General features: G+C 35.2%; 5 protein-coding genes and 1 long non-coding RNA gene across 14 annotated transcripts in view; 4 read left to right on the top strand and 2 right to left on the bottom strand.

Moving 5' to 3' along the window:
• Positions 1–13: 13 nt before the first annotated feature.
• Positions 14–1,950, top strand: LOC124183404 (DNA repair protein RAD51 homolog 4). Of its 2 annotated transcripts, none has more exons than XM_046571853.1 (5): positions 14–150; positions 586–734; positions 875–987; positions 1,067–1,274; positions 1,359–1,950. In XM_046571853.1, the coding sequence occupies exons 2-5, from the start codon at positions 591–593 to the stop codon at positions 1,830–1,832; spliced, it is 939 nt and encodes a 312-aa protein (XP_046427809.1). In that variant the 5' UTR covers positions 14–150; positions 586–590; the 3' UTR covers positions 1,833–1,950. The 2 variants fall into 2 exon arrangements, with proteins under 2 accessions (XP_046427809.1, XP_046427810.1); XM_046571854.1 differs by having other exon boundaries at positions 85–150; positions 576–734.
• A 153-nt stretch (positions 1,951–2,103) lies between these two features.
• On the top strand, positions 2,104–3,747 carry LOC124183406. The gene is made up of 2 exons (XM_046571857.1): positions 2,104–2,382; positions 2,812–3,747. Exons 1-2 carry the CDS (start codon positions 2,291–2,293, stop codon positions 3,368–3,370), a joined length of 651 nt encoding a protein of 216 aa, XP_046427813.1. The 5' UTR covers positions 2,104–2,290; the 3' UTR covers positions 3,371–3,747.
• A 1,999-nt stretch (positions 3,748–5,746) lies between these two features.
• LOC124183397 (TRPL translocation defect protein 14) lies at positions 5,747–21,655 on the bottom strand. Of its 6 annotated transcripts, XM_046571840.1 has the most exons (11): positions 21,217–21,652; positions 18,971–19,038; positions 17,523–17,560; positions 16,464–16,501; positions 11,124–11,261; positions 10,054–10,182; positions 9,472–9,942; positions 9,140–9,347; positions 8,868–9,049; positions 8,271–8,699; positions 5,747–8,234 (listed from the first exon to the last, which is right to left on the bottom strand). In XM_046571840.1, exons 1-10 carry the CDS (start codon positions 21,254–21,256, stop codon positions 8,311–8,313), a joined length of 1,701 nt encoding a protein of 566 aa, XP_046427796.1. In that variant the 5' UTR covers positions 21,257–21,652; the 3' UTR covers positions 5,747–8,234; positions 8,271–8,310. The 6 variants fall into 6 exon arrangements, with proteins under 6 accessions (XP_046427796.1, XP_046427801.1, XP_046427795.1 ...); XM_046571845.1 differs by lacking the exon at positions 8,271–8,699 and having other exon boundaries at positions 5,747–7,319; positions 21,217–21,655; XM_046571839.1 differs by having other exon boundaries at positions 5,747–8,699.
• LOC124183412 lies at positions 17,211–19,651 on the top strand. 2 transcript variants are annotated; one of them, XR_006870974.1, is made up of 3 exons: positions 17,211–17,434; positions 17,503–17,625; positions 19,112–19,651. It is a non-coding gene; the product is annotated as an uncharacterized LOC124183412 (long non-coding RNA). The 2 variants fall into 2 exon arrangements; XR_006870975.1 differs by lacking the exons at positions 17,211–17,434; positions 17,503–17,625 and adding an exon at positions 17,942–18,667.
• LOC124183390 (eIF-2-alpha kinase activator GCN1) overlaps positions 19,937–23,641 on the top strand; it is a 17,565-nt gene continuing 13,860 nt past the window's right edge. The window contains exon 1 of the mRNA XM_046571824.1: positions 19,937–19,967. Within this exon, the coding sequence (XP_046427780.1) occupies positions 19,959–19,967 (9 nt within the window). The 5' untranslated portion in view covers positions 19,937–19,958. The remainder of the gene's footprint in view (positions 19,968–23,641) is intronic.
• The window catches only part of LOC124183403 (kelch domain-containing protein 10 homolog), a 3,034-nt gene continuing 1,358 nt past the window's right edge, over positions 21,966–23,641 (bottom strand). The window contains exons 2-3 of one of the 2 annotated variants that reach the window (XM_046571851.1): positions 23,260–23,589; positions 21,966–23,117 (exon numbers count right to left, since the gene is read on the bottom strand). In XM_046571851.1, the coding sequence (XP_046427807.1) occupies positions 22,941–23,117; positions 23,260–23,589 (507 nt within the window). In that variant the 3' untranslated portion in view covers positions 21,966–22,940. Of the gene's footprint in view, positions 23,118–23,240; positions 23,590–23,641 lie in introns of both variants that reach the window. The other variant, XM_046571852.1, reaches the window with a different exon arrangement.

The following is a 23,641-nucleotide window of genomic DNA, read 5'->3' as shown; positions in this document are numbered from 1 at the left end:
GGTTGCGCGAAGTGCCCTGATCTCGATACACGGATGGTAAAAGTGGTTCGGCATGATTGCAACAAGCCGCCGCGAATAACGACGAAGAACCAACGAGTTTCCCGGGAACATGTTTAATTAAGACAATACACGTATTTTCGTGAAAAGACGGTATATATTTTTTTTTCAATTACGATTATTTGGCACGACTAGTACATTTTAATCTCTACCTCTATGTCCTTACGGTTAAAACTTCTCTGTACGCTACACTTTCGACTGTTAAATTCTCGTGCTCCTAACAACTTTGCACGCTGGCTGCATGTGGCACTTGCGGGCACTTGCTCGCACGACGCCGGGATCATTTCAATACTGGAATACTACTCGAAGCGTTATGTTTTCGATAGTCAATAATTACCGTCAGCCACTTGATGCGCGTAGTACTGCGTGATTTTTATTTTAAAAATCCGCAATATGTATTGTCCTTATTCACCTTTTTTAAATTTGATTTCATAGAAATAGCTGTCAACCGCGTACTTCTCGTTTAATATAATTAGTAACATTGCGTGCATATTACTCACGAAGATGTATGTAAATAACATTTTTTAGGGACAATGGCGAGAATAACCACAGATCTGCATTTGAAACTATCTGAGTCAGCAGTTTCGAATTTACAGAGTAAGAAGATCTACACAGTCTTTGATCTTATGTCAGAAGATTCTGAAAAGTTAATGCAGTACTCAGGCCTATCTTACCAGGTGAAAGAATTAATAAATCATCGCACTATACCTACATCTATTTCCGTTTTAATAAAAGATTAATTTTAGTTACTTCGCCGATATTACAACTATTCTGTCACGATTTTGTTGAATAAAAAAAAAAAAAAAATCAATTGTAGGATATATTGGATCTAAAGAACACGGTCACAAAGTTATATACCGGTAAAATTCATAAAGGACCAGATTTACTGAAGGCTAGTTGCAATGGTGTGACTAAAACTGGAATTCAAAGGTGTTGATAATTATAATGAATTGATAATATTACACATTAGTGACAGCACCGGTATGATGTTATTATAATTATTTCACAGTCTGGATTATTTACTGAGAGGAGGCCTGTATGCAGGACAAATACTCGAAGTGTGCGGAGTATCCTCGTCCGGAAAATCTCAGCTATGTCATACAGTTGCCGTTAACGTTGCTCAAAATTCTGATGGAATCGTTCATTACATTGATACAAATGCAGATTTTTCTGCTGCAAGAGCTCAGATCATCTTGGAGAATAAAGGATGCAGCGAGGTAGTAATTTGGCTCATATTATACATTGTACAATTAGATCCATTAATTAATCTAGTAACTTGCTTTTGTCTTGTTATTTTATAGGAGATGCAGGTTCTAGTACTGGAACGTATAAGCGTGACACGAGTGAAAACAATTCAGGAAGTACTGAGTTTGTTGCATAGCTTTCAGTGGACCAATACGAAGCTAGTAATAATCGACTCCTTACCAGCTCTATTCTTTAGTTTTGATCCCGACTTGCATAGGTTCACATATACTTATTCTCTGAACATCTTTTCAAACTTGATAAGATGGGTCGCCGGAGAGTTTAACATTCCAATTATTACCACCAATTCAGTAACCTACTGGCAAAATTACGCTGAGCCGGATTCATCGCCCCTGAAAAGACTGTCGTCTGTAAAACCAACACTGGGAACATACTGGCACTCTGTTCCTAATAGTAGATTACTATTAGAAAATACGAAGTCTGAAGGTAGGAAGATTACAGTGTGGAAAAGCTCTCATCTACCGTCAGGTTCGACTTGTTATATTCGAATAACCAACGCTGGTGTCGTGTAACTTTGTCTCTTATCTCGTGTCTTTTTTTATAAAGTTTTATAACTTATTATTGTTAAAAAAAAAAATGTATAAATCCTTGGTTCGTCACTGAATAAAAAGTAAAAGTGTCGACAATGAAGACATACTGCGAAGATTTATTTTCGAAACACCCGCAAAACGATTTGCAGCAGTGAGACCTAGACAGCAACACTGACATCCGGTTTTTGTCGTGACGCAATGCAGCGTTGCCGTGTTCCCACTTAGTTTATAACCGCACGATTTAGGGTTTCAAGTTGAGGGAGGGGGAAGAGAGCGAGAGAGAGAGAAAAAAGGAGTAAGAGCAAGAAAAGTAGAGACGTGGTGTCGAAACATAGGAATTTAATAGTGGTTTTTTAGATAATAGCTTGATAGTCGTTGTTGTTCTCCATTTTATTTCGATATTTCGCCTAATTTTTGTTAACTAATCGATAAGCTCTGAAATGGCTTCCTTGGTCGCCGATTACGGCACTTCCTCAGGCTCCGAGAGCGACGTTCACGATTCTTCGTGCTCTGAAGATTCCGATGACAACATGTAAGGTCACGCAATAATAACGCGTTATATACCTATTACGATTTGTGTTTATTACTGTCGTTCAGCTTTCGCACCCTGAGTCTAACCTTAATCCTCGATCCCTCCTCAATACAATGGCTTGACAGATTTTCACAGCATGGAATTCACACCGAATTAAAATTAAATAATGACAATTTGTATTCTCTGCGCGATTTATACACACCATTATTACGTATTCTTTTCTCTTTTCAAATCATTCAACTTTTTTGGGGATATTTAGATGCGTTGAATTGAAGGTGTGTTATTGCAATCACGCCCCTGCTTATTTCTTTATTTCTTTCTTTCTCACGTTTATAAAATCTTATTTGCGTTGTTGTTTTGACAAGAGAGCTGGCAATAACATGTGAGATTGTATCTGTTCTTTGTAATCTGATATTGCCTAACTCTCAGTTGCAAGGAGGAGGAGAAGGAAGATGAAGAGAACGGTGTTCAGGAGGATATTGACTACGATATGAATATTACAACAGAGCAAACTTCCAGGGATAAACTTCCATTACCAACGCCAGACTTCAATGTAACACCGACACTGAAAACGTCAGTATTTTCAAACCCGTTTGTAGAAGCGGAGAAAGCAAAGAGTGCAATATTAGAGAAACACGTCAAAATGACGCCAACCTTAGACGATACGAAAATGATAAATGGCAAAAAGATATGCTGGAACTATCGCAAGGGACGATGTCGGTTTGGTCACAACTGCACTTTTGCGCACGATTCCGACCTCCACCGATCAGCCATTGAGCTAGAGTCGGCGCGAGCTCCGCAAGAGACGTTGATTTGTCAAACGCAGTACAATGGTCAGGCAACTTTTAACGAAGAAGACGAAGTAGATCAGGAGAATAACCAAACGCACAAACGTAAAAAACGGCCTGGGTTAACACAGAATCTTGTTCCGGGAAAGAAAGTTATGAAAATGTACAAAGCGCAACAAACTAAAACAATTACTAGATAAATTTACCATTATATGAAATCTCATTACATCTACATTTAATCCTAGAGCAGCAAGGTAATTGCTATTCGAGTATGTTTTCCAGATTTAGTGAAATTTATTTTTCTCTACTTCGTCTGTTCATAATCTTATTAAGAAATGTTCCTAGAGTTTCAGGTAAAATTTCCAATTGACGACTTTGCTATATTTCAAATTTAATGAACCTAAATATCCACTACAGGAAAAATGCTTCCGTAGAATTCAGACATGAGCTCTCTTCGTTAAAAAACTTGTTTCTTCTCTCTCATCTGGACGAATCTAAAATGTTGAGGGTTTTGATAGGTAAAATGTTTGTGATTTGTTTTGTTTTTTTAGAATTTAATTTTGGATCAAGTTTTTTTTATTATTGCCGTTGTTCCATATTGCGTTAAAATGCTTCCATATATGCTTTCAAGATCATGACTTACGAAAATTAGTGAATAGACGAAGAACTACGATGATACCATTAGACAGATATATATAGATCATAATTAGAATTAGACACAATTTACTCGTGAGTATTACATATTTATATTAGTATCTTCATTACCGTGAAGTATACTAAACATGTACAAATGTGAAATAATGAAAGGAATCTTACCGCTATTATTACATATACTATCTGTTCCATCTGCTCTGCAGCTATGCTGGATATTTAATTTTAAGTCAATGAAAACCAAAAACATACCTCGAAAAATTATAAACTCTAATATAAAGGAAATATTTAATCCTTTTTGTACATGCGTAATTGCAGATTGCATTCATTTATGCAATTTTTTGTTTACATAAAAATCCACGTTACTCTACGCAGACAGCTAAAGCTTCCGATTAACATTACGCAACTCGTAACTCCCTCCACAACGATTATCGCTTAGTGATATTCAAATTGATAGTTTAACGTTTCTAAAAAAATTGATACCTGTGTTTTGTATATTACCGCTTTCAACAATTACAGTTAATTAATATCGACCGTGCTCTGAAAGTGTATATCTTGATAGTGAATTTGAGTTGAGTTGTATCCAGGCTAATCACAAAGTATTGAATTGATCCTTAAACTTTATATCATAGTAGAACAAGCAACAAATAACTGGCACTGTCACCATACTTCCAAAACTTGTTTAAAGTTTTTCTTTGTTTTTATTTACATAATATTTAATATACACTATATATATATATTTTTTTTTATCATATTACGGGTATATTATAATATTATGTAATTACCGCCTATGTATGCATGCATAGCTGTGTTTATGCTCATCATTATTCCTCTATCACAACGAACAAAAGGGTTCCCATTCTCCGCGTAGATATAATCTTAGGCAATGTACACACGCATTGTATCTTCCATCAATTAACAAGCCGTCAAGTTTATGTAAAATAAAGTTTGGTTCATATTTGTTTAGTATATGATTAAAATAGTAAACCAAATCGTCACGATACGTATGCGCTTATGAAAGTATAGGTGTAAGTACAAGAATTTTATCCAAACATGCAGACAAAAGAAAGTTTTTTACCGCAAAGTTTTTTTTTTAATTGTAAGCGTTACCACGTTAAATCATGAAACAGGGTTGGCCCCTGAATGCGTCATGTCATAGTTGAATTTTTTCACTCCTCAAGCTTTAACTTGTTAAATCAAACTTTATCAGACTTGGATCTGCGCTTGCAATAATCAGTTTCTAGTGCAACTTGTTCTGCGTTTTGTAGTATTTTCAAATATTTACACTCTGGTAGAACTAGTTCTTGTAAAGATTTGTGTTTCTGTTTTTTGAAAATAAGTAATGTACTGTTTCTAAAATGGCAGTGGTAAAAGTAAGTCAATAAACGAATGAGTTTACAAAAATACATACACATATGATATCATTATCGTGACGCAAAATCTTTAATAAATGATAAACAGTAGTGTAAATACGTAAAATTGTAGGAATGAAAATCTTTTAAAAAAGATGTAAAAACAAAGAATCGCAATATTTAGCTGTTAATTCTGCATATCTACATAACAAATTGATAGTATTTAAACAGTTTTCCCTAAAATTTAACAAATAGCTCTGGAAAAAAATCACCTAATACAACTTCGAGCATCATTTAGCCAAACTAAATTCAGAAAATATTGTAATCTCATCAGTGATTCAGTTAATTATTTAATGAAAACAAATAATTACATTATACATATCTAAATTTGTAATCGAATCAAGCATTATTTTCGAGTGATCTTTGTAAAATTATTATCATTACTCAATAAATCATCTCTATTCTCAAAACTGTGTTGCTTTACTTTTATGATGTCTTTGATATTATTTAGTAACCACCAAAAGTCTTAATAGAATGTAGGAGCGAGGGTTGAAATCTGATGAAAAATTAATCACACGGCAGACGAACGACTCTTTATTCAACTACAAATAGCATGTGTTGATCATGTTTAAATCGAATATATGTGTGCTGTTGTTCGGGGTGTGCCGATAGTTTGTTATTTGTTTTTTGAAAATATATTCTATTTGTTTAACTTTTCACTTTCCTTGCTTCATTATAAATATTTCTCACAGGCACTTTGACTTCGAATGAGGACAAAATCTGTGACAAGTATACCGCAATAAGCATCAATTTCAAGACAAAAAGTCACTCAAGTTAATCAGTCAGTCAGTCAATTAATCAATCAATCAATAGACAAATAATATCAACAAGTTCAAGCAGTAGGATACATAGAAATATTGTTTATCTTGATATTTTTATTCGTCATAAAAAATTGGTCGATCTTAATAACTTGTCAGTAATACAGGGTCTCTGATTGCATTCCATATTGGCATCTGTTCTTCTTTTCATTCATTTATTTGGATTAAAGAATTACTATCAGGCTCAACCCTAGTCATTGACCAGGTCCGGTTGACCCCATAGCTGCCCATAGCAGAGTTTCACATACAATTGTCAAGTCAGCGTGCTTGAATCTCGGTTGTTTGTATAAGTATAATGAAGAATGATTGATAAAACTTTGGGGTCTCAGAAACCCTATGTATGTATTGCGATTGTTTTTTTTTCTTTTTTGCTTCAACAAAATCTTCCACATCCTCCATCGTTTTTTGCAAAACTAAGATTGGAGTCCATTTATGAATTGTTAAATTTTGCCTCGGAATTTTGTTCAAGCCGTAACTGTGCATAATTAATTAAAAAAATACTTTATAAATTGTTGAAACTACAAATATCAATTTCGGTAGTATCGACGAAGAAGCGCTTCATCGTCACCATTTTGATTCCTATTTTTCTATTTCAATTTGAAGAGTAAACATCAACGATTTTAATTTTTGAAAATAAAAATAATTTATTACCAAATTCATTTTTTCACACTACTCGGTATATATTAAAACGTAATAGCGTGTAGTTATTTATTCTTGTATCTATTTTCTCATGTTGTTTTTCTTTTTTTTTAATTTTTTTTTTTATTTTCAACTCTGTGTACTTAGTTTCACATCACAGGGTTTTTACACGATAAAAACCAAAATCACAAAGGTTGTTTTTCTCTTTTTTTGTTTTGTTTCCGTCAACGGTAAAACAATAAGTATACGATATAAGTTTAAATATCAACAAATTTCTTATTTCCTTTTTTACCTAGACAATTGTTATTATTAGTATTCACTATCAATCGTGTATTCGCAAAATAATCGGTCGTATACTGTTATATAAAATGATTATAGAAACATGTATATTGTACACCGTATTACAAAATGATGAAAATGTACCTTTCCGGCGGATTTATCTAAATATTATCATTATCTTATACCTTAGAAAATACGCTTCGCAATGCGAATGCGATTAATAATAACTTCCCTTGAATCGAATTGAAAAACCGTTGTCGAACGTGTTCCCTTATCCAGCAGTAATCCAAACGAATATCGCAGTTGAGATGTAGAAACGACCGGAGAATCTTCGTATCAGTCGTAGCGAGCTAAAATGCAATTATTTTTACTCTTGGTACCTTCCTCGACTTAGAATAATAACTTAATGTAAGAAAGAATAACAGAAATGTTCGATATCGATCAATATTTCTACGAATACACGATTATCGTAGGTGTATGAGTCAGCAGTGGTGGTAATACATTTTGGTTGTGTAAGCCTTACTATAAATATATGGCGTTAATTAGTTAAATACATAATCCGCGAGTGTTCTGCCCCCCCCCCCTCCCCTCCCGTTTATAAATGGTTGAATAAACATCATTTCCGTATATTTATTTATTCATTTTCTTTCTTCCTATAGCAAGTTTCTTTATTCCAAATAATAATCATCATTTGTCGCAATTTTCTTCTATCTTTTTCTCACTTTTATTGTCACTCTGAGAATTGAAACTCCTCAATACTTCAGGTAAAATGTTTTTTTAAGTAGTGAATGCGACATGCATTTTTATGCATTCATTGCACATCGACATCAGGTAATAACTTTTTGTTTATTTTATTTTTTTGATTACGAAAATACTTGGTGTTGCATATTGGATTTGCAATTTTTTTTTCATTTTAAGGAAGTTACTCGAAACTACATGTTACATCGAATTTTGAAGCACTTAATAATTTGTTTTTATCCGTTACCTTTCTATTTTTTTTTTTTTTTTTTTTTTTTTAAGTACAGACTACTTTGAGATAGTTCTCGATTTTGTAAACATATAATATGTATACAAGACAAATCGAAAAGAAAACGTTTACTGCTAAAGTAAATTGTATAATTTACAGACTAATATTGCCTAAATTGTGGTGTATCTTTTTTTTTTATGCCATATATGCTACATACGATTCGAGAGCTAGATAAGTGAATTTTTATCCAATTGCCTACCACTGCGGCTTATCAATATTAATGTTGTTGTTGTTATTATTATTATTTATACAAAGTTGCACAATTCATTCATCCTCATAACTCTGCATCATTCTAATAATTTCCTGTAGTGATGTTATATCTTTAAACCATTCTTAAGTTCGTACTGGTTATGAGCCGTGCCATTTTCGACTATACCGTCGTTTAATTTTTCACTCAAATTATTACTGCTACTTTCGGCACTGCCGCAATTTTTAGAAACGCAATCTTTACGTTCACTGGCTTTGTTGTTGTTGTTATGATGCTTTGTTCCGTTGATATCACCATTTTGTACTTCTTTTTGTACTCTGTTTTCCATACTGTTTACCGTAGCATCGCCACTTCGATCCGTATCACCATTAGATATACTCGTTAGACCGTTATCGTGTTTCTTTATGGGAGATCCGTTTGTTTCCTCGTAATGATAACGATGATGATAATGAGAATGGCTCTTTTTACTTTCAGCTCCTGCACCATCACTCAACCCTGTGTGATAATTATCTCAACTGTGCAAATCCATTTTGAAATTTCTCCAACAATGACAACAGCAATAAGTACATTTTTGTGTCATTTGTTTCACAGATGGTGTATAAATGTTAAACTAATTGTTAGAATGTGATACATAATTTGTGAAATTGGGAAAAAATAACTCACCGTGCAATGTATGGCAATACTTATTCGTGCTGTTCCACTCTTCACGTAGGCTCAGATTGAACATGCTGTAGTCAGGATTACCCGTTACCTCCTTCTCAATTGTAAGGAACTGCGGCAGGATGCGTTTTAATTCTTCTCCACTGAGCGCGGTATAAGTTTCCAGCAGCATTAGTCCTCTGCATCTGAAATATTATAAAAAATTCTTCATCGTTAGAATTGTTAGTCCAAAGACGTTTAAATTTACAGTAAATTTGATCTTGAGTAAATAATACCTCGGATGTCCTGGTTCTCTATATATGTCCAACTGAAAGTATTGGTTGTTGATTAGGAAACAGCGGCGCCTTTTGAATATCGTAAAGTGAGAATCGTCCAGCTGAGCCAGCATGTTCAGATAATCGCGATGAGTCAGCTGTGTTTTCACCTCAACTACCTGACCGCACATTTTTGGCCTTCTGATTGTATGAATATATGACCAATGCCCTGTAACGAGACAAGCTTTTGTTACTCACTGACGTTTGGGATCCCACGATGATTTTGGGATATCCAAATATTACCTGCCAATTGGACAGTGTTTTGATACGCGAAAAATTTACAATTTGCTGACCTTTCTGTCCGCGTTTGCGAAGCCTGGCTTGAAGTTTGGGAGTTTTACTCTGAAGGTAATTGTGAACGACGTCGAAATCTTGGTAGGGCGGAAAGGCGTCTTCGGGCAGGGGTCCCTTGACGAGGAACTTGAGCTTCCGACTGCTGGCCCTGAGTCGGTCTCCGGTATCGATGCCAAGTTTTTGGCACACGCATTCTATCATCCGGCATATTTTAGTGTCGAAATCCTGCGAGTTGTCTATAACGTCAAAGTAAGGATGGCCAACCCATGCAGCTGCAGCATTGTAATCCAATTCTCGGGCGAGTTCCACGCCCTCGGAACGACATGCGTGATCTTCTGTTGAGTAAAATTCTTCAGCGCCGTTTGCCGCCGATACCATATGAATTATCTGATTGTAACGATTGTCTCTAAGCTCGACGTTGTTCCAGCCATTGGATGCCATCATCAGTTCCCATTTGTCTTTCGATATAACTGTCAAGTTTCAACAAGCTTTAGTGGCAGAATTCAGTTAAGGAAAATGAGACTTGACTGACGTGCGATAACAAAAATTGGTTGAGATAAGAAACCAGGTCTAGCCCTTACATGCAGAGGCGTCCATAGCACCACGATCACAAATAATGAGGCAATTCCTTGAACAGCTATCACCAAGTTGGAAGAATGTATTTTCAATTTGAATCATCGTTCGCAGCAGGTTTTCTTGAAACTTAAAGGCTGTAACAAATACAATGAGTGGGTCAGTGAAGTCATTATGAAAACTAATTAAGCATAGACGATTGCATGGTTATATCACTTTATGGCTGCGGGGAAAAGCAGAACCAGAAAAACTTTTTTTCTAGGTGCTGTACAATATCAGCAAGTATAGTTGTACAACTATACAGAGATAACAGGCTGATTATATACCATCCGTGGGCGCAATTATTTAATGACTAATAATACTAAGAAATGAGAGTTTGCCAGATACGGAGGATGGTACACAGTTGTTCCATCAATATATCGCTTATAATATCGTTGAATTCCTATTGATTGCAGCCTACCGAATAGATGGTGGACATATTTAGTCAACTAAACAAGTACATAAAGCTATAAATGCCAACTTATACTAGAAGAAAACTGAACTTTAAATACATTATAAAATATTATACATATAATAACGAAAAAGTGATTTGATTTCAAGCATTGGTTACAAAGTGGTAAAAAAAAATATTAATTTATGGAACAAGAAAAGTAAGTGAAACAATAAATTCGGAAGAGTTAATCAGAATTACTGCATAAAAACAATTCAACGAATACACAATAGTTAAGAGTTAATCGTTAAGAATGTATGCACAAAAAATGAGAAAAAATAAAAAGTAATACGATTGTTATACCTTGTCGCGTATTTTTAATGCATACTATGTAAACAACAGTTTGTAGATACATATCAGCATTACGACGAGCTTGAGCTGAGGTAAAGGTTTTATCTGCCCAACTAGCGAGAGCGAAGGCAGGTTCTAGCAGCAGAGAGATTAGACACGAGCAACACGGTCTAGTAGGTCGGTTCTTTGTTCCAATTGAAAATACCTGAATCTTATTTTAACTGGGTGAGATAATTTCTCCTTAATTTTTTTCCCTTGGAACTCAGAGCCCACCTACAGAGGGTAACACGGACTCACCCTCGCCGGACTCGACCTGGAGTACTTCGGGCCACTTGGCTTGATCCTGGTCGAGGATAGAGTCCCCGTTCGGAATGCAGGGACTCCGAGATTCTCGAAGCCTCGACTTCGAGGGGCAAGCCTGCACAATCTTTCCTGCTAGAACCAACTACCTTTAACCCTCGACATAACGTGTAAGACGTTTCTTTAATTCTGTAATTCTTTTCTATTTTTACCCTTTCTTTTCTTTGCTCTATCTCCCCTGCAGCGTATCAAAGTTACTGAAATTTTCAACGCTGTTATATTACCCTTAGTATTTTTATCCTTGTTGGCAAAGTCTTTCCGCCAGATTGTGAACAATATGCCAAAAATTGTGTTGACACACGGGGCTATCTTATATTGTAATGTATAAATATCCATAAAATAGTAATTATATGCAAATGTGTTAAGAGTATCAAAGTTGACGTTCCAAGTTATTCGTTACAAAATATTATGTGTAGTATAATTGTATTCGCTCAACAATTAATTCATTCGATTATATCACGGTAGTTATAAATCCAAAAGACAAATGCACACTGTTGGCATGCGAGTATAACAACACCTTCCCTATCCTAATCAACCTTTCGACAATTATTCATTCATTGTCCTTCGACCAATTGATCGGTTCTAATTTAAAGTACTTTTCATTTTTCATCACCTTTGGTGAAATAAGAAAAGTATTGGTTTTGGTCAAGAATCACTTTATTGTAATTTCAACGATTCTTTTCAACGTTCTCGAACCTTTAGAAATCGAAAAACAGGTTTTTAGAAAAATTTCGGTTCGGATGAAAAATTTTGAAACTTACAGAATTTTACAATCAAATGATAGGCATGCAGAATCGCCATGTCCCGTTTAATTTGGAGTTCCGGTTTTACCAGAAATAATAGATTTTCATTGTTTAACCGAAAAACATAGATACTTTTTCCTCCTTATTACTATTTCTAAATAAACGATACATCTTTCGCAGTTTGTATATTTATACCAAAAACATGTATAAATTTATTTGATTTTCAGAAATCATCATCATTTCTTTTTTCTAATTTTTCTTTCAAAACCTTTTCATTCGACTTCCAACTCCCATTAATTTTAGATTTTTCCCTTCTTATGGTGATGATAAAGTATCATAAGTATGGCGAAAATACTATTTTTCCGGTTTGTTTCTTTCATCTCACAATTAAAACATGCAAGGCTGTTAATCCCCCCCCCCCCCCGCCCCCATACGTTTTCCCCATTATCATTGTTCAATTTCTGGTGATTTTTTTTTCTATGCATTAGAATTTTCTCTATCTTTTGTCACCAAAGAATCATTATTTTTCTTTCTTTTTTTTTAAAAGGTGAAAAACATGACCTTGAAAAATACATCTGTATGCACGATACACGTGTACCAATATGGCCAACACATGCCTGCACCTGACACGCAGATACCCAACTTGGGGCACTGGGGTATCGATCCATTTTCCCCGGTTTCGGCCGCGTACCGACACCTGCCCATCCCTCCATTTTCTACCCTTGAAAAGGCTTTTGACTGCGAGGCAATTTATGGTACGAAAAAAGGTGGCGGTGGGAGAGGAATTTACGCAGCTGCGGATGTTTCACGTTAAGTATTTGTGCATATTTACGGTGACTATTCGCAAATGATTCCAAGAATATTCTTTTCCCCAACTCAAACGTAGAAATAGGGGATTTTGACCGCCGGCTGGAAATGAACAGAAGACGATCATATTGAAGTTGGTTTAGGAGAAATCGTTATTTCGTGATTTTGAAATTGTTTGAAATTCGGTAAACCGTAACAAAACAAAACACATTCATACATCGAAATCTTAGTTTCTTCAGGATTATTGTCAAGTTAAGAAAGTAGCGATTTTTAGTAAAGTAGTTCGAGTTAGTGCGTTTTCTTCACTTTCACTAGGCGGTCAAAATCGTTTAATATATTTTACAATTTTTATTGTGAAAAATATCATGTGTAACCACTGAACTCAGTGTGTGCAACTCGTAGACAATGACGATTCTGAGTGAGTGGTGAAGTTAGCCGCAGGAGCCGAAGACTTCGAAGTCACGAGTCTCCCGCCTTCGGCTCTTATTGCGCAGATAACTTCACACTAACCCGGAATCGTCACTTTTGCTCACTCGTTGCAGAACATGATAATAACCTGTACAAATAATGCCCATTTGTTATCTACGCTGTTATATTAAAAAGTAAAACTTCGATGACCAGCTTCTTGACTTGGTCAGTATTTTACCAATTCGTTTCATTAGTTTTTCGATATTCATTACAACGACGACTTTTCGTCTGTTTTCTTTTTCTCCCGTCCATCAGCATTTGATAATTTACCACCAATCCTTTCGCGATTCGAAGACAATACATACATACATGCATTATTTACGATTCGGTGGATGATTTCGTATGGTTATTTTTTCTTCTTCTTCTTTTCATTCTCTTAAATATTCCTCTACTTTTTATTCATTATTATCATCGAATAGAAAATTATTCGTTGCGTACGTTTACTACGAAGTTGAATATTATGATGATTATCGTTATTAAAACACAGCTGTAACTTTGAGAAGAATTGCCGCGCAACTTTCATCTTGAAAGTAAATTTAGAGCAGAAGTGTTGATCCACAGCCTCGTAAATTTATATACATCCATGTAAGAGAGAGAGAGAGAGAAATTATATAAGTACATAAAACGTTTTTATAAAGATTATTTTTCATCACACCACCTATTAAATTTTCTTCAAATTGTCTGTTTTGCGCAAGTCGTGAGTAAAATACGAATGTTGTACACGATTCAAGGATCTTGGTTTTTCTTATAACACAATAAGATTACGTTTCCATTCTTTGTCGTAATTTACTTTATATATTCTATTGACAATTCTTATGCTGAAAATCGACTGGCATTCTCCTTGAGACTTATATATATCAAACTGACATTGAAAATAACAATACACTTGAGCACACAGAGTTTAACGATTTGGCACTGACAAGTTTTTGTAAGACAAATATACAAATGAAAAAAATAAAAAGCCAAGAAATAGAGAATTTTTCCCCCTCACAAAAATTGCAATCAAATCATGATTATTACTGCACTGAAAAATTCAACGCAGTTTTATAAACGTTTCATGCGAACGAAAAAAAATATGATCTAGCAGTCTGCACTGGATATTAAAGAGTGACCGCAAAATTCGCCCCTTTGAAGCCTAAAAACGCAAAGTTCTGACATACTTCACCCTCAAAATAGGGGTAAGTCGCGCGAAATTGAAAAAAATCGAAATATGCTCACCTACATTTTCGATGACGATTAATTTAAGCCCACGGAGACCTCTGTACGAACTTCCCCGTTCTTGCTACACACTACGCAAAAAGGGGCGAAAAAGGGGGTTTTTTGCGGTTACTCTTTCGTCGACGCATGCTGCAATAGTTTAGAACGAATACAGTATACAACTAACAATTGAATCATTTTACAATAGTAAAAATCGTAATGCGATACGATAAACATTTGTGCATAATCACTGTTAAATCGCATTGAAATTAGAAAAAAATAAAATAAAATGAAAAAAAGAAAAAAAAATTTTATACAGCAACTAACTATTCGTGTTAACTGTTAAGAATAATCGTATTGATTGAATGAATCTTCAATGAAACGGAAACAAAAGTCTCAATATTACGTGGATGTGTGAAAAATATATGTTACCTACGCTGATTAGATAGCATGAGTAATAATTACGTATGAATACGGTGTGTTGTTATTAATATACGTTTATGTACCAAGGTAATTCTGTTCGGTGCAAGCGTACGTGCTTGTAAAAATGAATGCATATCGCGTATCGTCGCTTTAATAATTAATCGAAACCACAAATATGAATTTTTCTATCGAATACAATGCCTGCATGTAAGTAACGAAGACTTCTGCAACCCAAGTTTTTACACTTGAATCTACTACGTGACAAATGAATACATAAATGAATAAATAAATAAATAAATATGAAAGTGGCACGGTTTTTTTTTTATCGTAAAATTGCGAAATACCGTCAGACTACAATATGCATATCGATTGAAAAACAATTGCGCAATTATTCAATCTCACCTAGTAATTTCCATATAAATGTAAAGGAAGCCTTAACTGGCTTGAAAAAAGAATAAGGAAGCTTGCATCACTTAATAAGGGAAGAAGCCCCTTTACTTCGTTATTCCCCTTCGCACGAAGACTTTTACAGCAAGGTCGACGGGATTACACGACGGTATAGAAATTTCACGACATGGTGTGTTTGAATTGAATAAAACTTTGCTAAATGAATGTTAATTCGATGAAAAGTAATCTCAAGTTATCTGTAAATTTTTAAAACGAATTTCTGGACATCCAACGATAAATATATATACATATAATACGAGTACATACATCGCACATGATATACCGCAAGCGATACCCAACATAATATCTTAAAATATAGACAACGTTAGGAATATTTCACGCCTCGTGATCACCGTGATATACTTCAACGATTCGTAAGGCCAGAAACGCGACAAAACTATTGGCGTTTAGCCATTTATTTTTTACTTCTTCATCCTCGCCATTTTTTCCACTCTCTGTAATTATTACGAGCGTTATTTTATTTTTTATTTTTACTGAACGACCCGTGATATGCGTAAAGCGTATCAAACCCCGCTTAAAATTCTTGCCAATTAAAAAATCCTTTTGCAATACTTGGGGAAAAATATTCGTAGAAGCACCTGTTCCTACTACCTTTTTCACTAATACACTTTACGGTTGACACAGATTATTATTATTATTATTATTATTATACACTGTAGAAGCGAATATTCGTTTCGCGCCAAGAGAAAAATATATGTAACATACTTGTCCTGTATAATAATAACAACAATAATAATAATAAGAGTCGATCATACGTATGGTATGCGTATAAGCATATTGATGGGCGACTCGCGAATAAATATTTGCACTATAGCCGAGAAGTGTATTTATATATTTATTACATGCATGAGTACGTGCGTATGTATAATAGGTGTATATATGTGCATTACTATAAAGTTAGTACATATAGGTATATTACCGCAGAGTTTACGAGTTCGAAAGTTATTTTTGGAAGTGTTAAAGATCATCAGTATTTACTTGTTTGTTTCTTGAGTCTTTTTTTCTTTATATTGTTTGTGTAATTTTAAATTCTATAATTATATAGGTAGACCATTTTATAAACGACGTTTTCCCTCTTTTTCTGTACGGAATTGAATTTATTTATATCAATGCTTGAGAGGAGCGCGGTATTTGTGGGAGATTTGATGGGGGAAATAAATTGTAAACTCACCCTCTTCAGCGTTCAGGTCTGTGAACTTGATGCCGCCGCTGAAATTTAAAGAAAATTTAAATAAAGATGAAAATTAGGAACATTAAATCGTGTAGTATGATTAAATATTATAATTTTCAATGTTATTTACAAAATATAAACGCGCAATGTATTCTGAAATTATATATATATATTATATATATGCAACAGAAAATTAACCTATGCCTGAAGAGTGCGTTATTACATTGTAAAACAGTCGTAGAATTATGTTTATTACATTGGAATGCAGCTATTACGATTAACGTGTAAAAATAATAATTACATAAAGGTCACGTTGCATTCGTGGGCATTGACGATAATTCTTAAACACGAAATAATCGTCTGTCCCTCAATGGCTTATGTGTATATGTATACTACGTCTTGTACGAATGAAAGTTACAACATTTGTGTGTATGAAGTATATTACGTACATGACACACATGTAATTATCAGTTATCAAACAAACGTTAAACCGAGCATAGCAGAAGCCTTGCCAACGATTACATCTCTTGACGCGCCTAAAAATTCACCCGGACAAATGATAATTATAAATCGGAAATGATGATAAGAATTCCCGTTTTTTTCATTCTTCTTTTTTTTAATCCTCAAATTTGTTGCAAAACCGTTTGTGTGACGACGTGAATAATAAATTTCTGTCCGACATCTTGCGTGAAAATGTTTGATCTTATTTTTCGCTTTCTCTTTCGATGTAGATTTTAATCAAGTAATTTGTGTGGGAAAATCGTAAAATCGTGTTTGTCTTGTTTATTTGTTTGTTTGTTTTTTTCAAATACTTTTCTGAGATCTATTTAAGGAGGGTGAGAGAGAACAAAACAAAAAAATTAATAAAATAAATAAATAAAAATACGCGCGTCTCTTCGTTATAAAATTTTGAATACACATCTTTGTGGCGGATAAAAGGCAAGAGAAAAATTAAAGGATAAAAGAAAATGGTGAAAAAAATGATAAATAAACGGGATAGTAAAATAATACGAATTATGATAATATTTTATGCTTATAGCTTGTGATATTGTAGCATACCTGAGCAGCACAGTCGCTGTCTCGGGGACACGGAACACCTGAAAAAGAAGACAACCACCAACTCTATCGAATCCTGCACAACGAACTAGATAACTCCAAACCAGTTCGTAAAATCGTAATTCTCTCCGCATAATATATACATACTGTATAATGCAGTATGAAAATTTCTTTGAAGTTATAAATATAGATATGAAGGATCGAACAGCAACAAATGCAGATGATCATTGTCAACGGCCGTAATAATAACAAGAATTTAATCAATTGACTTGATATTTATAGGTATCTGTATAGGCGAAAAGACTTACTTATTATAGTCATCCCGTAAACCGTATTGAAGTTAGTAACGTTATCGTAACGATTTATGCTGAGGAAAAAACCGTTGAATAGCGATTGTGGAATTGTTTGAAATTCGGTAAACCGTAGTAAAACAAAAAATAATAAGTTTTTGAAATGTTCGTTCCTTCAAAGTAATTGTTAAGATAAGAAAATAGTCATATTTTTTACCCAATCGTTCGTTACGATAACGTTGCTAACTTCAATCTAGTTCCCGTGATGCCGATCGATTTCAACTCAATCGCGACGACTGACAGAGAGAAAAAAAATTGCACATTAATTCGATGCATGAAAAACACGAAGAATCAGACATTTTACACGGTTAATTTGAATTCAGGTCGGTAATGTATGGCTAGCTATTATTTACACTAAATTTACGGCTATAATGTCGTGTAAATTATTTCGAACGACTGTTGCAAATTTGTTTTTCAGGAATGAAACTTTGGGCGTAAAGCCGAAGGAGACCAAAAAAATTCCGACACGACTTGCAAATGAATCCGTTTTACTTATCTTTTATTCGAATTTATACAACAATACATCCACTCTATTTTTTCTCTGTTTCACGGTACGTGTATTCGATAATATAATTCGGGGAATGAAATATTAAGCGGAAGGTTGCTTCGATGCTAATTACGTACGCTTTAACGATTACAGAATCGTGACGTAAACGCGCATTAACCGTAATATATGCCACAACATTCAGATCCGCGGTCAGAACGAACTTTTCAAAATAGTGAATAATGCAAATCCGAGTTATTTTTTTCAACTACAACGAAGAGATGCAGTGAGGATTCTTTTCTAGAATACGTATGGTATATAAATATAGATGCTTATACATCTCGTGTGTGGAATAATGCGAAGCAAAGACACAGACAGGGTCAGGTTAAATTATGTAACAATTGGCGAACTGTTTGGAGAAACTTTTTCAAATTAAAAATAACGTAACAATCCCAACTGAGAGTATATTGTTAAGGAAGACTTGCCACCCTTGTAAGCCTGTTTAATCTTCTTTGTTACCAAAACAAGATATTCGTTGTAAGCAACGAGAAAAAAAAACCCTTTTCATCTTCAGATAATGGAAAATTGATAGTAAATAGTACATTATCGATCCTCACCTTCCACCCCATGTTTTCAAAGAACGTACAAAGTCTGGCCTGTCCGGTAGTTTTTCCTCCACACGGACCTGAAACAAGGAGAAAAACAATGTATGGGTCAGGTTAAAGAAAGAATGAAAAATTTTAGGAAGGTAAACGCAGAAACGAGACACCTCAGTTGCGACGACCTTCAAGGACAAGGCGGCGGGAATTCAAGGTCAGGCGGGGACTGGGTGAAGGCCGTCATGACCTTGGCAAAGAGCTTCCGACCGTTACTCTACATCTCGTGGTGTTTATAAGCGACTGGATTTCGATCTCCGTTCAAAGCCCATACTTTCTTCATTTGCATAAGTTGTTCAACAACTTGTAAGTGTCGTGCATACGACGTTGTAATAAATTACAGGACGTACCTGTAGGCATAAACGTTGGCCTTATTGGTGTAGGATGGAAAATAAGACTATTGTGTAACAGCGGTTATGGCAATTCCTTCAACCGAAATAACTAACGAGACTAGTGGAAACATCAAAGTCGATCACAACCTTGAATTCGATCGCTGCATGATGCGACATGTGTGCGTACGTTCCTTGTGTATTAGACTATACGTATTATCTCGGTTCTCTGTTCAATTTGGATATCCATGAGGTCGGAGTTTGTAACGTTAATGTAACGATTGACTTGTAGAAAAAACAATGTACCCAGTCATGTTCTGTAATCTAGTGCTTTTTTTTAGATCTATTTTTGTTCTTTCTTAGAAATCTGATTCGCGGTTGTTTTCCCGAAAATACCGATTGTTTTGAAATGATCGTAGCTATTTTGTTTTTTAACTGACTGTAGCCATTTTCAGACAGTTAGCTATGACTTGAAGGTGATCGAATGTGATCGAAACACTTTTGGAACTTATCGTGGCCAACTTCAGGATATTCTCTGGCATTGGTTGGTTTTTGAATTTTATGCTCGGAAATGTGTTGCTTTGAAAGTTTGATGCGGCGTACCTACCGCAAATCGAACAATGCTATCGGTACGTAAGTTTATTAATTGCTATTCGTATGCATACGCGTATGAGGAATGTGCGCGTGTTTACACGATAAGTATCGTATGTAACTAATTGTAAGAACCGCCGCGAAGTAGATTTGCTACATATACGTATAATGAATTACTTGGTAATTGTTCGGAGTGGTTTGAACCGGTGAGTTACCTAGAACACGCCAGTTCAGCTTCATGTAAAACGTAAATCGCAACGTACACATACCTACATACGCCTATCTATAACCATTCAATTTATTTTCATTTGTTTATTCGAAGTTCAGGGCCGTGCCAAAAGAAGGTGCGCAGCGTGTCTCGTCTATGGGGAAATCTTCCGAGAAAAAGAACAATATAAATCGAACATATAACAACGATATTCGAATGTCTCTTCTTAACCGATAACTCAGCGACATTCACGTGCGATCTAATTTCATCTACAGTGAAATAATATATCAATGCCTGTATATTCCGGTCTCCGAATTGGCAACGAAGAGATCTGAAAATCGGTTTTAATCTTAATCTATTCCAATTATACGACAAGACAGGACTGGTAGTTTGAGGGGGGATTGGGGGGGGGGGGGGGGCAGTTACGAGTCACGCGATGATTTAATATACATACGCGATAATTACGGGGTAAAACCGAGTTTGGGATTTGACCCGCATCCGGAAAAAGTAAACGGAAACCCGTGAGAGGGTTGCGGAGGAATTGCGGTGGAATTGCGGAATCCATCCTCTGGCTTGTTTACGACTGCAGGTGTGAATAACAAGTTGATAAAATGGATAAATGCAAGGGTACGAATATTGAAACGTTGATCAATTGGAAAAGTTCCGAAGGTGAGGTTAATTTTGTTTGAAGACACGTGGTTTTCCACCTTAACGGGAATCTGCTACAGCTGGCGGGCGACTGCGTGAGTCACATGCCGCGCGACAAGGGTCGTTTGTCGGAACTTACACAGACAAAGCGGTGTTTGTGCACGGCTGGCAAATTTGAGAATATATACGAGGTTGCTAAATATACCGTGATTAAGGTGTGTTTAAGCCAACGAAGCAAAGTTGCGGCACATAACCAAACGATTATTATTGACGATGAGGAATTTAGCAAAACTAAGCGGTACGAATCCGCTGACCGTATCTGCGCGTGTGTATGACGATATGCGATGAAAGGATAATTTTTCTCACTATTGCGTGCGGCTGAACGGTAGTAATAATGTCAATAATAAACATATTGCAGATATGACGCTTACCTCCGGTAAGCACCACTTTGTATACGCGTTTTTGTTCCATGTTTGATCGGTGGTTGCTGTTTCCTTCCTTCTTCTGTTTTCCTGCGTTTCTACTTCGGTTTTCGTGTTTCGTTTTTTTCTCTTCTTCTCTTCTTCCTCGGTATCAACGGTCAGTAGTCAGGTAATTGGTAGGCGAATGGCGTTTACGAGCCGAATGAATACTACATAAACACTTCGCCAAACATGATAACGATGGTAAGGTGTAAAGATTTCGTTCCCGAATAAGACATGAAGGAAACGTGATTATCCCTCTTCGCTCTAGCTAACGAATGACGGTCTTCCGTTGTCGTGCACCTCAACCGCGGGCTTGAGTTGAAGTGAACAAGCTAGCTAGGCTGCCTCGCTTGAAAATAGTCACCGAGGTCTCTCGGTCGCAGAGACTTATACGATGCGCTAGAGGCTACATAGACAGTAGATCAACTAGATCAATTGTGCGCATGCCGCACGATCTTGAGAGCCTACGCTCTCGATTCAGTAGCGCTCTCTAACATGAAATACGTTTTTTCGAACAATTTTTTTTATGGAAAACTTACTTACCGACAGTAGGCAATACCATTGATGTTTACGGACAACAGACACGACGTTTGTGGATAATTTCAGTCAACGTTTTCAAATATCCAATCTTATTCTGCAATTTTTTTTTCTAAACGAATAGCCTCAATTCTACCTGTGCAAAAATACATGTAAATCATGATACTTATAAGAGAAAATTTGCAAAATATAGATTTTTTTATATTTCACATGATTTTCGTTACGCTTTACAGACCGTGTCGGTGTTTTTAATCATACAATATTCAGGCTTAAATTAGATTCGCTAAATTTTTAATTTATATTATATTCATTGGTATAGTTACGTATGTATTTTGCATATAGGTATAAATTTCTGTACTTGAAATCGCGTAAGTACACAAATTGTATGTTCTACTGATAAGGCAAGATTTTTAATAAGTACATTATATTTATCCTTAAATCGTATCTTATTATATCCTCAATTGCTAATCAACAACCCAATGAAGAATAGTTCAATATACATGTTCAAAATATTGTTGATTTTTTTGTAAGGTCTTGCTGCTTCGTCGAATTCAAGATATTAACATGATTGCTAATTTTCTATTCGACTTTTGATGATAGGTATCGGTTTTTTAATGTATGATTTTCAGTGTCCCAAAATGCTAGAAATTTAACGGTGGATAATCGTAGGATGTATACATATTTACACGGATGTTGTACTAAGTGCTAGTTGCATATATACAAACGCTTCGGAAAAACCGGTAACGCGTAAAACAAATTTAAATTCTTTCAATTTACAAAGTAGAGAATAATTCAAAGGTAAAATTAAAATTAAAAAAAAGGCAACCATCAAAAGTTTTCTAATAAACACGATATTAGATAAGTCGGTGCTTCTAGTGAAAACAAAAGGAAAAATTACTAATACTATCAAAAATAACGACCAACGCGAACATGATTAGCAAAATGTGGGTATGCATCTATTGGCATAGATACATTATATAGATAGAAAATTTCAACTTCATTTAAGCTGATTGGAAAATGTTAAAAATCAAACTTGTAATAATATTCAACACTATACCATATAAGATAATTAAATAACTAGCAACAATAAATTTCATCAATTTTTAACGTTATTCAGAGTCAGAAAGAAAAATATACTATAGCTGATAACACAATTATGAAGCATCGTGCTCGATCCTTTGAACAAATTTAGCTGGTACGCCGATGTGGAGTAACTCATCAGGAGGATAGTATTTTAAATTTCTATTGTAATAATTTAAAGCTTGCCAGCAAATTACAGACAGTTTCGGAATTATCAGCCAGACAGAATGAACAGCGTCAGTCCTGGTGCCCTGTAACACGATAAAATACAAAACAAGATTAAAATACATGGTAAATAGTACCGCGGAACCAAACTGAAACGTAAGCAATAAACAGTAAAGAATAATTAGTCTATAATTTGTATTTTAGCTGACAATTTGTTGCCACATAGACCTCGTCGTCTTTCTTGATTATCCCTCCAAACGTATACATGCAGCCTTCAGGTGTTAGGGCAGCAGAATGGAAGTATACAGGGTTCGGCAAGACACATTTCCTCAAACAGTTCCACTGCAGGTTATTGAGATCAAGGCGCCAGACATCGGAAAATACATAAGTCCCGTCGTATCCTCCAGAAATAACAACCGAAGTTACCCCCGTTCTTTCATCTGTGTATTGCACTGAGCCGTGACACCTTCTAGGAGCAGGAACGGAATTATAATTCGAGTCTCTTTGCGTCAGCAGAGTCATCCATTTGTTCGTTGCTAAATCAAATGCTGGAATCTCCTGTACAAGAAAGTTAAAAAGTTTGATACAAAAGAAGAAAACTGTTACATTT

This window comes from Neodiprion fabricii, chromosome 5 (genome assembly GCF_021155785.1).
Source record: "Neodiprion fabricii isolate iyNeoFabr1 chromosome 5, iyNeoFabr1.1, whole genome shotgun sequence".
In the NCBI taxonomy this organism is placed as follows: Eukaryota; Metazoa; Arthropoda; class Insecta; order Hymenoptera; family Diprionidae; genus Neodiprion; species Neodiprion fabricii.
This window is presented reverse-complemented; position numbering and strand designations above follow the sequence as displayed.